At 33.3% G+C, this 15,011-nt stretch overlaps 2 protein-coding genes across 2 annotated transcripts; both read left to right on the forward strand.

Annotated features, from left to right (window-relative positions):
- The first annotated feature begins 4,244 nt into the window (after window positions 1–4,244).
- On the forward strand, window positions 4,245–5,576 carry LOC139500332 (uncharacterized). Its single transcript, XM_071289073.1, has one exon. The coding sequence runs from the start codon at window positions 4,245–4,247 to the stop codon at window positions 5,574–5,576; it is 1,332 nt and encodes a 443-aa protein (XP_071145174.1).
- Window positions 5,577–5,669: 93 nt separating this feature from the next.
- On the forward strand, window positions 5,670–9,881 carry LOC139500333 (uncharacterized). The gene has a single exon (XM_071289074.1). It carries the CDS (start codon window positions 5,670–5,672, stop codon window positions 9,879–9,881), a length of 4,212 nt encoding a protein of 1,403 aa, XP_071145175.1.
- The last annotated feature ends 5,130 nt before the right edge of the window (window positions 9,882–15,011 follow it).

Genomic DNA, 15,011 nt, shown 5'->3' on the forward strand with positions numbered 1-15,011 from the left:
TTTAATAATTCTCTGAAAAGGTAATAAATCACCAAGAAAATTTGACTTAAATCATAATAATTTAATTTTGGATGTAACTCGTCTTTTTCACAAATGATATCGGATATGTTCCTTACGTCGTAACTACAATCCCCTTCCCTTTCATGAATATGACCTACCGAATTAGACTATTTACCGGATTTGTAATCACTTAAGCAACACGACGGGTGCCACATGTGGAGCAGGATCTGCTTACCCTTCCGGAGCACCTGAGATCACCCCTAGGTTTTGGTGGGGTTCGTGTTGTTTATTCTTTAGTTTTCTATGTTGTGTCGTGTGTACTATTGTTTTTCTGTTTGTCTTTTTTATTTTTAGCCATGGCGTTGTCAGTTTGTTTTAGATTTATGAGTTTGACTGGTATCTTTCGTCCCTCTTTGATTGGCTGACGTTATTTTGTTATGAGCCAATAGACATAATTTAGTCATGTGACCGTGACGTCATCAACGTTTTTTCATGGTTTTTAAATGGAATTTAGAATTAAGGAATGACTGTAATATTTTTTCTGTCTATTCGAAATAACATAAAAAATGTGGTGCACACTGTTAAATAACCCGCTACGCGCGTTATTCAGTGTGCACCACATTTTTAATGTTATTTCTTCATAGACTGAAAAAATATCACAGTCATTCCTTAATTGTTGTAAACTATGTGCTGATCTTTAAGGCGTAGAAGTTTTTGATAACGTCATTGTTAGAAGGCGTCATTGACTGTCCCTCTGGTACCTTTTGCCCCTCTTGTATATATATTCCGGAAATACCAATTATTGTACCTTGATGTAAACTGGGACAAATTGCTTGAGTGATATTTTCATATATGCAGGATGATGCTTAGGAAACTTGGTATCCACTGAAATGAGGGTGCATGTATGATTTGCAACATATGACCTGCATTGAGTTGTTGAAAGGGGTTTAATATGATAAGAGATTGATTAATTTGCCCACATACACAACACATAGCAAGACACACACTTGATCCGGATGTTGTTGTGTATTTATACATACCTCACACCCGAACAAATATTGGAACTTTAGCAAGGGGTTTACTGATGGACGTGAGAAGTCCAGGGATGACCATATATATATATATAAACGAGTCTAAATGGAAAACTACGTTCAAAACTATGATTCCGTTGGATAAAAACCGCAATTTTTATACGTGTGCATGTAAAACAAATTTCGTTAGAGAAGGGTCTCAATACAGTCCAAACAACATTTTCCAAAAGACCAAAAAAGTGAAGAAGTATATATTTAAACAAAACGCCTTTGACTAACAGGTCGAACATCTGATGTTCTTTAACCCTGCTGACTGCCATTGACGATTGCCAAATAAAATTGATCACAAGATGTAACAAAATGGATCTTAATATAAATTTAAAACTAAACAGAAAACAATTAACGTGTGGCCACTATGTTATGCCATAAACATAAGGTGTTAATATTTTTTTGTACACCAGATCCGGATTTCGGCAATAAATGTCTCTTCAGTGATGTTAGGGATCGAAACGGTATTTGGAAGGCCATATAAAATGTACCCTCATTATTAGATAGACTCTTGAATTTTAAGAGTCAATATAGGATGAACGGATCATATAAACCGGAGGGAAAATATGATACAAGCCCAAACGAAAAAATATAAACGAGTCTAAATTGAAAACTACGTTCAACCCTATGATTGCGTTGGATAAAAACCGCAATTTTTATACGTGTGCATGTAAAACAAATTTCGTTGTATAAGGGTCTAAATACAGCACAAACAACATTTTCCAAAAGACCAAAAAAGTGATGAAGTATATTTAAACAAAACGCATTTTACTAACATGTCGAACAACTGATGTTCTTTAACCCTGCAGACTGCCATTGGCGATTGCCAAATAAAATTGATCACAAGATGTAACAAAATGGATCTTAATATAAATTTAATATTAAACAGAAAACAATTAACTTGTGGTCACGATGTTAGGCCACAAAAATAAGGTGTTAATATTTTTTTGTACACCAGATCCGAATTTCGACAATAAATGTCTCATCAGTGATGTTAGGGATCGAAACGGTAATTGGAAGGACATATAAAATGTACCCTCATTTTTAGATAGACTCTTGAATTTTAATATATATACAACTCGTCTAAACATCACCCAAACTGTTCTTCCCTCGCCTGGATTCGAACCCATGCTACTGGGATATCGTGACACCAAATCGCCTGCACTGTAGCCGTCCCGCTAGACCACACGACCACCTGGGCTTCACAAAAAACAAGCTTTCGGTGGTCGTGTGTTACCTTTCCTCGTCAGTTTTAATCTAGCGTCGTACTACAGTACATGATATATAAGGTATGGAGATGTTATTGTTTTAGATCAGCTCAATTTTTATAGTAAAGGATCCTACAAATTAATGCAAGATACAGTCACAGAAAATAATTATATTTATAAGTACGTCTGAGTCAGTGACAACTCTACTACAGATTTATCCATCGGATCACCAGTAATGATGGTGATCCATGGCTGTGTACATTATGTATATACAACTCGTCTAAACATCAACCAAACAATGTTAGATCTGTAAATTTGCTTTCGCAATTTTTTTGTTCTTCCCTCGCCGGGATTCGAACCCATGCTACTGAGATAACGTGAAACAAAATCGCCTGCACTGTAGCCGTCCCGATAGACCACATGACCACCTGGGCTTCACAAAAAGCATATATATATATGGGGCGGGGCAACTTATACCTTAAACTATTCTAATAATATAGAATAATAAATCTGTCACCTATAAACAATATGAATCTAGCAAATATAATACGCAGAACTCCGCAGACTAGAATAATTTTACAGGCATCGTATCCTATTGTTGATGACTTTATGCTGCTGTCTAGGTGACCTTTGGGTTGCTGTCTCATATCCTTCTATTCAAAGGAAGTATTCATCAAATTTACACCATTTCTGTAATATAAATGTAATACAATATTGACTTGCAATTCAAATTATTAAGCAAAATAAGACCCCTTTTATCTTTGTAAAACATTCAGAATAAAAAAAAAAGCCTGAATTTCTGACCACAAACAAAAATCAATAATCTCTTTTCATTCTCAATTTTATCTTCTACTGATATCTCTTATACCATGCAAAATTCGGACCTTTATCATCATTTTCTGTTTTCATTTTACTTATATATCAATATCATCTACTTGGTCTTACTTAGTGACATTTATATCTTAAGCTAATTAAATACATACTCGAACTTAACTTTGCATTTACATGGACCACTTTTTGGATAATGGAAACATAGTTCAAATGGATTTTAAAAGGCGGCAACGGACTTACGAAATAATTATCCAACATAATCTGAACAATTGAAAAGTGTGTGTTTTGGTATACAGAAAATAACTAATAATTAATATATGAGTTCTAAGGAGGGCAAACGAAACGCAACGACAATCGCAAATATCACAGTAAGAATTGTAAATAGTGTCGCCTTGTGTGATTGCAAAACTTAAAAAATTAAATGTCAATGGAAATGATACGCCAACCCTTATAGACCAAAAAGGTTAAACAATATCCATATTAAATTGAGTTCGATTTGGCAGCAAGCTCACCCAATATGTATTAGCATTTTCTTTACAACAAGGTACAATATGGAAAATGTGTAAATACTGTTGCGAAAGTACGCAATTATAAAGACATTGGACTTTTATCATGTTTATTTTGACATTGTGTATATAAAATTACATTGTTATTTTAATTATAGTAAATGAATCATACTAGAATATTCTAGATGGATAGTGAAAGTACTTGTATATATTTATGTTCAAGAAAGTGTTGGCAAATTCCGGAATTTACCCTGTTACTAAAAATAGATTATTTATCATTTCTCTAGTTAATTATAGTTTGTTCTAGATTTGGAATGTTCTTATGATTTTAGTATATAAGTTAAGGGTTTTTATGGATAATTATCATTGTTAAAATAGTAGTAACAGAAGTATAGAAGTATTATCAGTTGAATTAGAAAGAAAAAGACGGATAACTCCAATGTGGTATTTATTAACTTTTACAAACTGTACATACTGTAAATAACTGTTAGTTATTTGGATTAAAGATATAAAAGGATTCCGTGTTAGTCTGATTTCGCCACATTGTATGGTGCCGGAACCCGGGAGTTACAGAAAAAGAAATTTATAAAGAACACGGAAAAGAAGTAACCACAGAAAAGATGGCAGTCTCATATTTGAAAGGACTCTGTACAAGGTACAATAATTTGTTAGCTAAAGAATTAGATAAAAGTGGAGATATAATAGCACAAGGGATTCAAGATGAAAGTGTGACAACACAATTAAGGCAAGTTTTATCAGCAGAGAGACGATTAAAGGATTTTGCAGCAAAACTTGAAGATAGTATGAAAGAAATTTCACTTATATTACAGGAAAAAGAAGATAAAGAAGGTGAAATTGTAAAATTTACAAAGGCAAGTGAAATATATTTTAAATTGCTTGACGGTGTAACACAGCGCTTAGACGAATTAAAAATATTCGAGGAAGAAATTCAGGATAAAATTACAGATACTAAGAAAACAGAATCTGCCACGGACCACAAGGTGGAGCATTTATTACAATTACAGACACAAATGCAAGAACAGATATTACAGTTTCAACAGTTACAACTCCAAGAATTACAGAGGAAAAGTCAACCTTCAACAGTAAGTGCAGTTAAACTTCCTAAATTAGACCTAGTTTCGTACAATGGAGATAAGTTAAAATGGACAGAATTTTGGGATTCATTTGAAGCAGCAGTGCACACAAATCAAAGCTTGACAAAAATAGAGAAATTAAATTACTTGAAAAGCAAACTTTTTGGAACAGCTAATTCTGCTATATCTGGCTTAACGCTCTCCCATGAAAATTACGATGTAGCAATTTCAATACTAAAGGAAAGATTTGGAAATGTTCAATCTGTTGTCAACAAGCACTATTCAGATTTAATAAACCTTCAGTCAGCTTCAAATCAAACTACACATTTACGTAGACTTTATGATGACTTGGAACGACACTTACGTAGTTTGGACGCAATGCATCAAGATGTAACCCAAGATGTATTCATCTCAATGATAACATCTAAGCTACCAAAGGAAGTCCTTATTCAACTTGAAATACAGAAAGGTAACAATGAAAGATGGACAGTAGGGAAGTTAAGACAGTTTTTCAATAATTACATAACTGCTAGGGAAGCTGCAGAAAGTCAGTCTAAGGAAACACATACTAGTCCCAGTTCTGAAGAAAAGCAGCAGTCTAAAATCCAGTCGAACAACAGTAATTTTCAACCAAGAAAACACTTATCTGCAGAAGCTCTGATGACAATAAAGCCATTTGGAAAAAACTCAGGCAGTGGAAATTCAATGGTTTGCCGATATTGTGATAGACACCATTGGAGTGATGAGTGCAGAAAGTTCAGTACAATTGAAGACAGGAAGCAGAAAATCAAGGGTAGTTGTTATACATGCTTGAAACTAGGACATGTTAGTAGAGACTGTAAATTTGAAAAAGCATGATATCATTGCAAACAGAAAAAGGGTCACCATAGAAGTCTATGCCCAAAGAAAATTCCCTCTCAACAGAAAGAAGTTTCACATCTAGCTGATGAAATGTGTGAAATAGCTTCAAGTGAAGAGAACGTACCAGAGAATAGCTTGTTGTCCTCCGGAGATATAGTTTTGATGCAGACAGCTCAAACAACTGTTTCAAATACAGAAGTTAATGAAACAGAAGTAGTAAGACTATTAATGGACTCCGGATCTCAGCGAACATATATAACAGAAAATTTGGCCAAGAGATTAAACTTGAAGAAGAAAGCTACAGAGGAGATAACTCTTGTAACATTTGGTGCAGATAAGCCAAAAACATTAAGAACGCAAAAGGTGTCATTAAAGATCAGACTAAAAGATGGAGTTTGTATGCTTATTGATGCTAATGTTGTTCCTAAGATAACAGGATCAATACTAAGAAGACCTTTACAAATGGATGTATGTGAAAATGTGAAATACTTATGTAACAATCTGCAACTGGCTGACACACTGCCCAGTTGCTTAGAAAGTTCAACAATAGAGATTCTTATCGGAAATGATTATTATTTGGATATCATATTGCCACAGAAAATAGAAATTCAACAAGGGCTTTATCTACTTGGCTCTAAGCTAGGATGGATTCTTACAGGAAGGTCACAATTAAGTGATGAAGAAAGAGAGAACAAAATGACCATGACAGTAAATGGCTTATTATCTATAACAGAATGCTGTCTTCACTCTACAATTGACACATGTCTACAAATCAAGCCTTCCATTGAAGATTTCTGGAAATTGGAAACTTTTGGAATACAAGATTGTCCATATACATCAGACGACGAAAATACTTTGAGTAACTTTATCACCTCACTCAAAATGAAAAATGGAAGATATCAAGTAGCCTGGCCATGGAAAGAAAAATTACCGGAACTTCCTGAAAATAGGGAACTTGCATACGGAAGACTAAAGTCACTTTTTCAGAAAATGAAGAACAATCCTGACCTATTAAACAATTATGATGAGATTATTCAAGACCAGTGCAAAAAGGGCATCATAGAAAAGGTGTCAACCCAATGTAGTAAGGATACCGGAATCAAGCATTACATACCACATCATGCAGTAGTTGACCCAACCAAACCTACAACTAAAGTAAGGATAGTTTATGATGCGTCTGCCAAATCAAAACAAGAGAATAAAAGTTTGAATGATTGCCTGCACAGAGGACCTGTAATGTTACAAGATTTATGTGGACTCTTGTTGCGTTTTCGAATGAACAAAATTGCAGTAGTTGCTGATATTGAAAAGGCATTTCTCCAAATTGAACTACAAAAAAATGACAGAGATGCAACTAGATTTTTTTGGCTAAGAAACATTAATCATCCGACTGTAGAAAACAATGTACAAGTTTACAGATTTTGCAGAGTGCCATTTGGAGTTATATCAAGTCCTTCCCTACTTGCAGCAACTTTGGACTATCACCTTGACACATACAAAAATGCAACAGCAGCAAATATTAGAGAAAACATATATGTGGATAATGTAATTACTGGAGTAGATTCAACTGAGAATGCAGTTACATTATATAAAGAGGCAAAACAAATATTCAGTGATGCATCAATGAACTTAAGAGAATGGGCATCAAATTCACAGAAATTTTTAAAATGCATTCCCAAGGAAGATCAGGCGAATAGAGAAAAATTAAAGGTTCTTGGATTAACTTGGACAATAAAAGATGATACATTAACAGTGAACAGTGCAAGAAATGATAACATGTCTCCAATCACTAAACGAGAAGTATTACAGAGAGTGGCTTCTGTGTTTGATCCACTTGGATTTTTTACACCTGTGACTTTAAGAACCAAGCTTTTCCTCCAAATGTTGTGGAACAAGAAAATGGAATGGGATGAACAACTGACAGAGGAAGATATTCAGCAATGGAAAGAAATCTCTTTTGATTTAGATGAAATTCAGGAATATCATATTCCTAGAGCTATTGGGCTACCAGGTACAGTTACGTTCAGATTACTATGCTTTTGCGATGCTTCAACCAAAGCCTATGCTTCTGCTATTTATCTACATCAACTCAGGGAAGACAACTTATGTAAAATTGATTTACTGTTTTCCAAGACACGCTTGGTACCAAATAAGAAAATGACTTTACCACGACTTGAGTTATTAGCAGTTGTCATTGGTGTCCGTTGCATTGACTTTGTTAAGAAGCAATTAAAACTTCCTATCTGTGAGACGATTTTGTGGACAGATTCTCAATGTGTTTTACACTGGATAGGATCGAAAAAACCTCTAGCAACATTTGTTGATAATAGAATAAAGGAGATTAGGCAGCAACAAGACATTCAATTTCAGTACGTCTATACAAAGGAAAATCCAGCTGATATTGCAAGCAGAGGCACAACAGTATCGCTGTTAAAAGAAAACAGCCAATGGTGGCATGGTCCCTCTTGGTTAACTAAACACAGAACTGAGTGGCCTAGTTGGGATCCTCACAATATAAGTGTTGACAATCAAAATTCGATTGAATCAGAATACAAGGTATCTAAAGTATTACATGAAGCAAAATTGCTTGCTGGAGAGGGTCCTGACGGAGAAACAAACAGTGTTGGAAATTCGAAATCTAGTGTTGGGTATCTGTTAGACATTGATTGTAGCAGATTTTCCTCATTTATCCGCTTGATCAGAGTATCAGCTTGGGTATTGAGATTTGTTAAACGGTTAAAAAAAGAGACAATATCTGGTCCTCTAACAGCTGCAGAGCTAGAACATGCAAAGTTATTGTGGATAAAATCTATTCAAAAACAATGTTTTGGTGAAGTGATGATAGCAATTAAAGAAAATAAAAGACACAACTTAGTAAGTCAGTTAGGGCTCATTTTAGACCAGGAAAATGTGATCAGGTGTGTTGGTAGATTAGGAGCTGCTCAACTGTCAGAAGGGGCAAAAACACCAATATTACTTCCAAAGAAAAGCAAAGTTACTGAACTGTTAATTGAAAGCATGCACAGAAAAAACTATCATGTTGGTGTCTCACAAACTTTATCAGCGATGCGTCAAACGTACTGGATTCCACAAGGACGTTCAGAAGTAAAAAGAGTTTTGAGAAAATGTACAATCTGCAAACGGTGTGAAGGCGGACCATATAAAATGCCATTAATGCCTCCACTACCAAAGAAACGAGTAAACGAGTCAGCCCCATTTACATATACAGGAGTAGACTATTTTGGACCAATTTTTGTGAAATCAGACACTGGAAGCAAAAAAGTATGGGTTTGCTTATATACATGTCTAGTGGTTCGAGCCATACATATGGAATTAATGCAAGACATGTCAGCAGAGGAATTCTTACTAGGCTTTCGAAGATTCATTGCTCGCTGGGGTAACCCAAAACAAATAATTTCAGATAATGGATCCCAGTTCAAGTTAGCTAGCAAAACCTTAGAAGAAGCATGGAATGGTGTAACAGTCGATTCAGGTGTGCAAACATACATGGCAAATGAAGGAATTCAGTGGCAATTCATTGTTGAGTTGGCACCTTGGATGGGTGGATTTTATGAAAGATTAATTGGTATTGTGAAACGATGTTTACGGAAAACAATTGGAAAGTTATGTCTAACAAATGAACAATTTAGAACTCTCTTAGCTGAATCTGAAGCAGTGGTTAATTCTAGACCACTTGTTTATATTGGAGATGACATAAATTCCAATATTATTCTTACACCAGCACACTTTCTAACTCTGAATGCTAAAACAGGATTTCCAGATCATAACGAAGAAGATTCTACAGATCCAGAATATTTACCGCAAATCAGTAGTGCTAAAAAATTGCTATTGACATGGAAGAAAGGACAGAAACATCTAAATATGTTTTGGAAAACATGGAGAGATGAGTATCTCCTTAGTCTACGTGAAAGAACTGCCAAGAAACTAAGGAGTGGAAGAATTCAGAGCAAAACTCCAGCTAAGGTTGGTGACATAGTGTTAATTAAGGAAAACCTTCCACGAGGAAGTTGGAAAATTAGCCGTATATGTCAATTAGTAGTCAGTCGAGATGGTCAAATAAGATCTGGAAAAGTTATGCTACCTAATAAAAAGACATTAAACAGAGCTCTGAATATGCTTTATCCTATAGAATGTGAAGAGTTAGATGAGGGCTTAAAAAACTCAGATACGGAAAAGGATACTGAGTTGATAAATGACAATACTAGTGCTACAAGAGAGAGATCACAAAGACAAGCAGCCCGAATAGCAATGAAGAAGATACAAGAACAGTTGGAATCATGATAGACTTTCTTTGGCCTCTGGAGTGTTGCGAAAGTACGCAATTATAAAGACATTGGACTTTTATCATGTTTATTTTGACATTGTGTATATAAAATTACATTGTTATTTTAATTATAGTAAATGAATCATACTAGAATATTCTAGATGGATAGTGAAAGTACTTGTATATATTTATGTTCAAGAAAGTGTTGGCAAATTCCGGAATTTACCCTGTTACTAAAAATAGATTATTTATCATTTCTCTAGTTAATTATAGTTTGTTCTAGATTTGGAATGTTCTTATGATTTTAGTATATAAGTTAAGGGTTTTTATGGATAATTATCATTGTTAAAATAGTAGTAACAGAAGTATAGAAGTATTATCAGTTGAATTAGAAAGAAAAAGACGGATTACTCCAATGTGGTATTTATTAACTTTTACAAACTGTACATACTGTAAATAACTGTTAGTTATTTGGATTAAAGATATAAAAGGATTCCGTGTTAGTCTGATTTCGCCACAAATACAAATAAAAACACATACACAATAATATTGAAAAAAAACAACCTTATAATTTCGTTTTATTAACTACGAATAGTATTTATATATGAAGGTCTTGACACGGGATCCTTCGTGTCTTTAACTTTGTACAACATCTTTCTCTATTCTTTATTTACGTTGACCCTTATTCTTTATTCTCTATATTTTAGCACCCTTTTTTATATTTATTCATTATTCTCCATTCTTTATCTATTTTGCCCTTAATTCAGTAATTTCCCCCCAGTATTCTCTAATTTGTTTACCATCTAGACCCTCATAGATATATATTGCTGGAGGTATATCCTTTATTTTAAAAGTTATAGCGCGATGATTGAAAAAAAATATACATAATCCTTTTAATCCTAAAACATTCGCCGTATTATAAAAATATTTTTCAACGTTTGAAAATTTGTTAAATCATATCTGGAATGAATGAATGAATATTTTCATGATAACACAATTTGAATATGTGCTTTAGATATAACCCTTTAAAATTGCCTATTTTATTTATGACTTACAATATTGTACCTACGATCAGAAAAATCATATTTGTAAAAGCTATGGTATAGACAAAAGGCAAAACTAAAACAAATTGCCTTTAAGATTTGATCGATTACAGCTAATTTCCTAATGCATGTAAAGCAAAACTTTGTTGGCTTGCTTGCTTTGTTTGTATTGTTGTTAATACAAGCTTTGTAAATAAGATTGACATCTTTAAACAATGTATATAGTCATAGTTTAACCTGTATATATTATATTTGAATTTAATTGGGTGTTAACCTAATGATTGTACAATATAAAAACAAAGCAAGCAAGCTAACTTAAGTCTGGCTCTACATGCTGTAGGAAATTAGCTGTAACATAATGATAAAAACGATCATGCCTAAAACAATGGCAACAAGACAAGACTGTGTTGGAAATTGTTAAGAAAGGAGCATTCATCTGTGTTGTCTTTTAACACAAATTGAAAGCTTGACGGCAAACACAATGGACATATAAGTTCATTACTGGATACAATATGACAATTTCTCGGTATTTCGTTTTCGATTGCTTATGTTATAGGTATAAAACATATTGCATTTGCTCAATTTAAGCAACAACACGAAAAAATAGCAAGTGTTAAATATATTCCTTATGAATCTTCTCCATAAATTGATTGTGGTATGGAGTTATACTGTCTTATATATCTTTGTGTATAGTGTTTCTTTCTATCTATAGTATCTTTATATACGGCAAAGTATATATGATAATCTACAAAATAGTTTTATTTTCCTGCAGAAACGACAAAAAATCCAATTGAACCTCCTCATGGGTTTTTGAATTATGAGATGATTACCAAACTAAATATTTCATGATTATGTGATTATTTGATAATCTTGTTAAAAATAATTAATGGTTACAAATGTATGTGATTATATTGGCAAAACATTAATGTGATTACTAAATAGTTGGATACCCCTATACCCCAGTTGGGCCTCCAAATTCAAACGAATTCTCTCTCCAAGGCCTAAACCTTCAATGCATCCAGATTCTCACCTGCTCATATTCAAATTTGATTATAGTAAGCCAATAAAGGGATATGCATAATAACCTCATTATGACTTTCTAAATATATCCAATTTCAAAAACCATAAATTCGTAATTTTTTCACCCACTATTAAATACAGGTTATTTAATATAATTATGACACAACATTTTCTTTTAGATCACATTTATTTTCATTGAATGTTGAATTGAATTGAAAGTCATTAAATAATGCTGAATCGATCCCTTGGTGCAACTATAAGTGCAAGTAATTTTTTTTACCTCTATAAATGGTAAATATGATGCCACACTATAATAATCTAAAAACGTGTCTGGAAAAATAATGAAAAACAGTTCAATATCTTGAGAATGGGGCGACAGAGGATGATCGACCTCGAAATTTTCCGGTACTAAGTGGCAAGTTTTAGAGTATTGCCCAAAATCTTGTATTAATTTTGTACTTATCGGCCAAATAATTTAAAGAATTATCTATCAGAAAATCATTTCTTAAACGGCACCCTCATCAAATGAGTGGAAATGCTTTAAAATGAATGAATTCTTAACTTGTTTACTTTTTTTTCTATTTCTCTCCGCTTCGTTAGTACCCAATTTCCGGTGGCGATCACGGATGATACACAGTGTTATATATTCAACATATATAATTGTGCAAGTAAATATACGGTCAAAATGTATTCATATAATTATGCATTGGAGAAACTCAACCCAAGGGGGGTAAATGGTTTCTTTTATGTTGATATACTAGAAAACTCCGCCTTTTAAGAACAAAATCGAGATCCCAAATTTCACTTTTACATAAACCTTTGTTATATAGCAAATAGTTAAATTAGTCAATTTTAATGGGCAGAACCCATAACATTTAATTAAATCGTGTACCGTTATCAATTTAAACTAACAATTTGAAACCGAATTTAGAATTTTATTAATATGTTTGACCGAAATTTACAAGTTAATATAGGGATAAAGCCCTAAGAATTGAAACAATATCGAAGGAAAAAAAGAGTGTTAATAGGAAATATTATGATATTGTGATATTGTGAGTTTTCATGGACTTTTTCAGGAGCCTGTAATTCAGTGGTTGTCGTTTGTTTATGTGTTACATATTTGTTTTTCGTTTATTTTTATGCCACACCTACTATAGTAGAGGGGCATTATGTTTTCTGGTCTGTGCGTCCGTTCGTCCGTCCGTTCGTCCGTCCGTTCGTTCATCCGTCCGTCTGTTCGTTCGTCCGTCTGTCCCGCTTCAGGTTAAAGTTTTTGGTCAAGGTAGTTTTTGATGAAGTTGAAGTCCAATCGACTTCAAACTTAGAATGCATGTTCCCTATGATATGATCTTTTTAATTTTAATGCCAAATTAGAGGGTTTACCCCAATTTCACGGTCCACTGAACATAGAAAATGATAATGCAAGTGGGGCATTCGTGTACTGGGGACACATTCTTGTTTTTACATAAATAAGGCCGTTAGTTTTCTCGTTTGAATTGTTTTACATTGTCTTATCGGGGCCTATTATAGCTGACTATGCGGTATGGGCTTTGCTCATTGTTGAAGGCCGTACGGTGACCTATAGTTGTTAATATCTGTGTCATTTTGGTCTTTTGTGGATAGTTGTCTCATTGGCAATCATACCACATCTTCTTTTTATAATTTTACTTTTTCAATTTACCTTGGAGTTCAGTATTTTTGTAGCTTTATTACAGAAGACACTCGCACACATATACACATGTATATATATTAATGAACAATATAATTATGAAATGGACATATCTTTACAACAAAAGACGAAAGATTGCAGGTGATGAACGATTTATTTGCTCTTTTCTATTTGTTGACAGTGTAATCCGATAGTTTCATAATTTAATTCTCGTAATCATCTTCTAAACCGTGTTAAATTCGAGACAAATTATCTTATGTTAATTTTCAATGATGGCTTTGTACATATGAGGAGATACCTTACGTAACATTATTATTCTTATGAAAAACAACAAATTCTCCTTTGTTTAAAAAAAAAATACGAGAAAGTATTTTGCTTGTATCCATAGAACATCGTCATTTATAAGTACGTAAGGCGACAACAAAAGAGATCACATCCTATTTGGGTAAATTTTATTTTTAAAAGAATACGGATTAATGTTGTACATATCCCATTAAAATTTCATGATATTTAAACTGTTTCAAACGACAACGTTATACATATAGTAATTTGATTTCTAAAATCATCATAAACTATTTTGCAGTAACCAATTTAAATTTCAGTCAACCTAATCACATAATTGCATGCACACTGATTTAGATGTTAGATAAGTTTCCATGTCAGATTTTGATTTCAAATATCTTTCCAGGTCGCATATCAATAAGATAAAATTATTATTTAAAGTAGTCAGACAGACGTAATAATTGGAAACATTAATTAAACACGGTCAATGAAAAACGGGTGAATCGAGAACAACACAGTGACAAAACCTATGACACGAGAAGAAAAGAAAAGTCATTCTTTTATGTAAACAATGTCGATACTGTTCGAAAGTTATTTCTAAAGAACAATCGTACATTTTAAAGAAATTATTTGTTAAACTGTTTTATTAGACATGTACGTGTAAATACACGATGTTTCCTCATTGAATACAAAAGTAACTCTTCAAGATATTAATGAAGAGACAATGTTCATTATTTATCGAGGTAATTGCTATAGAAGCTTGTGAAACTAAAATTTAAAAAAAATATTAATCTATGATGCATATTGAAAAATCGGAAAAAAAAATGTACATACAAGATCTTTATTCACCACTTTTCGGAGTGTTCCACATAGTCCTTAGCATGATACAATTTCCCAAAATATACCTATTTCTTACAAATAGGTTTTGGTGAACACCGGTCTGCTCTTGTCACGTGATTTGAAAAATAATGATTACAAAGTTGTGCCTGTCCGGCGGAAACCCAGTTGAAATAGAACAAAAGAATCGAAGCCCTTTGTTAGAGAAGGCGATAAATGCTTACTGTAATGTTTACTATAAAAAAAACAAAAAATTTAAAAGTTAATAGAAACAAATAAAATTATAGTTTTCGGCT

This window comes from Mytilus edulis, chromosome 13 (assembly GCF_963676685.1).
Source record: "Mytilus edulis chromosome 13, xbMytEdul2.2, whole genome shotgun sequence".
Lineage (NCBI taxonomy): Eukaryota > Metazoa > Mollusca > Bivalvia > Mytilida > Mytilidae > Mytilus > Mytilus edulis.

What these genes read in the sequence shown, in the direction of transcription:
- LOC139500332 (XM_071289073.1), top strand. Translation starts at nt 4,245, where the DNA reads ATGGCAGTCTCATATTTGAAAGGACTCTGTACAAGGTACAATAATTTG.
- LOC139500333 (XM_071289074.1), top strand. Translation starts at nt 5,670, where the DNA reads ATGTGTGAAATAGCTTCAAGTGAAGAGAACGTACCAGAGAATAGCTTG.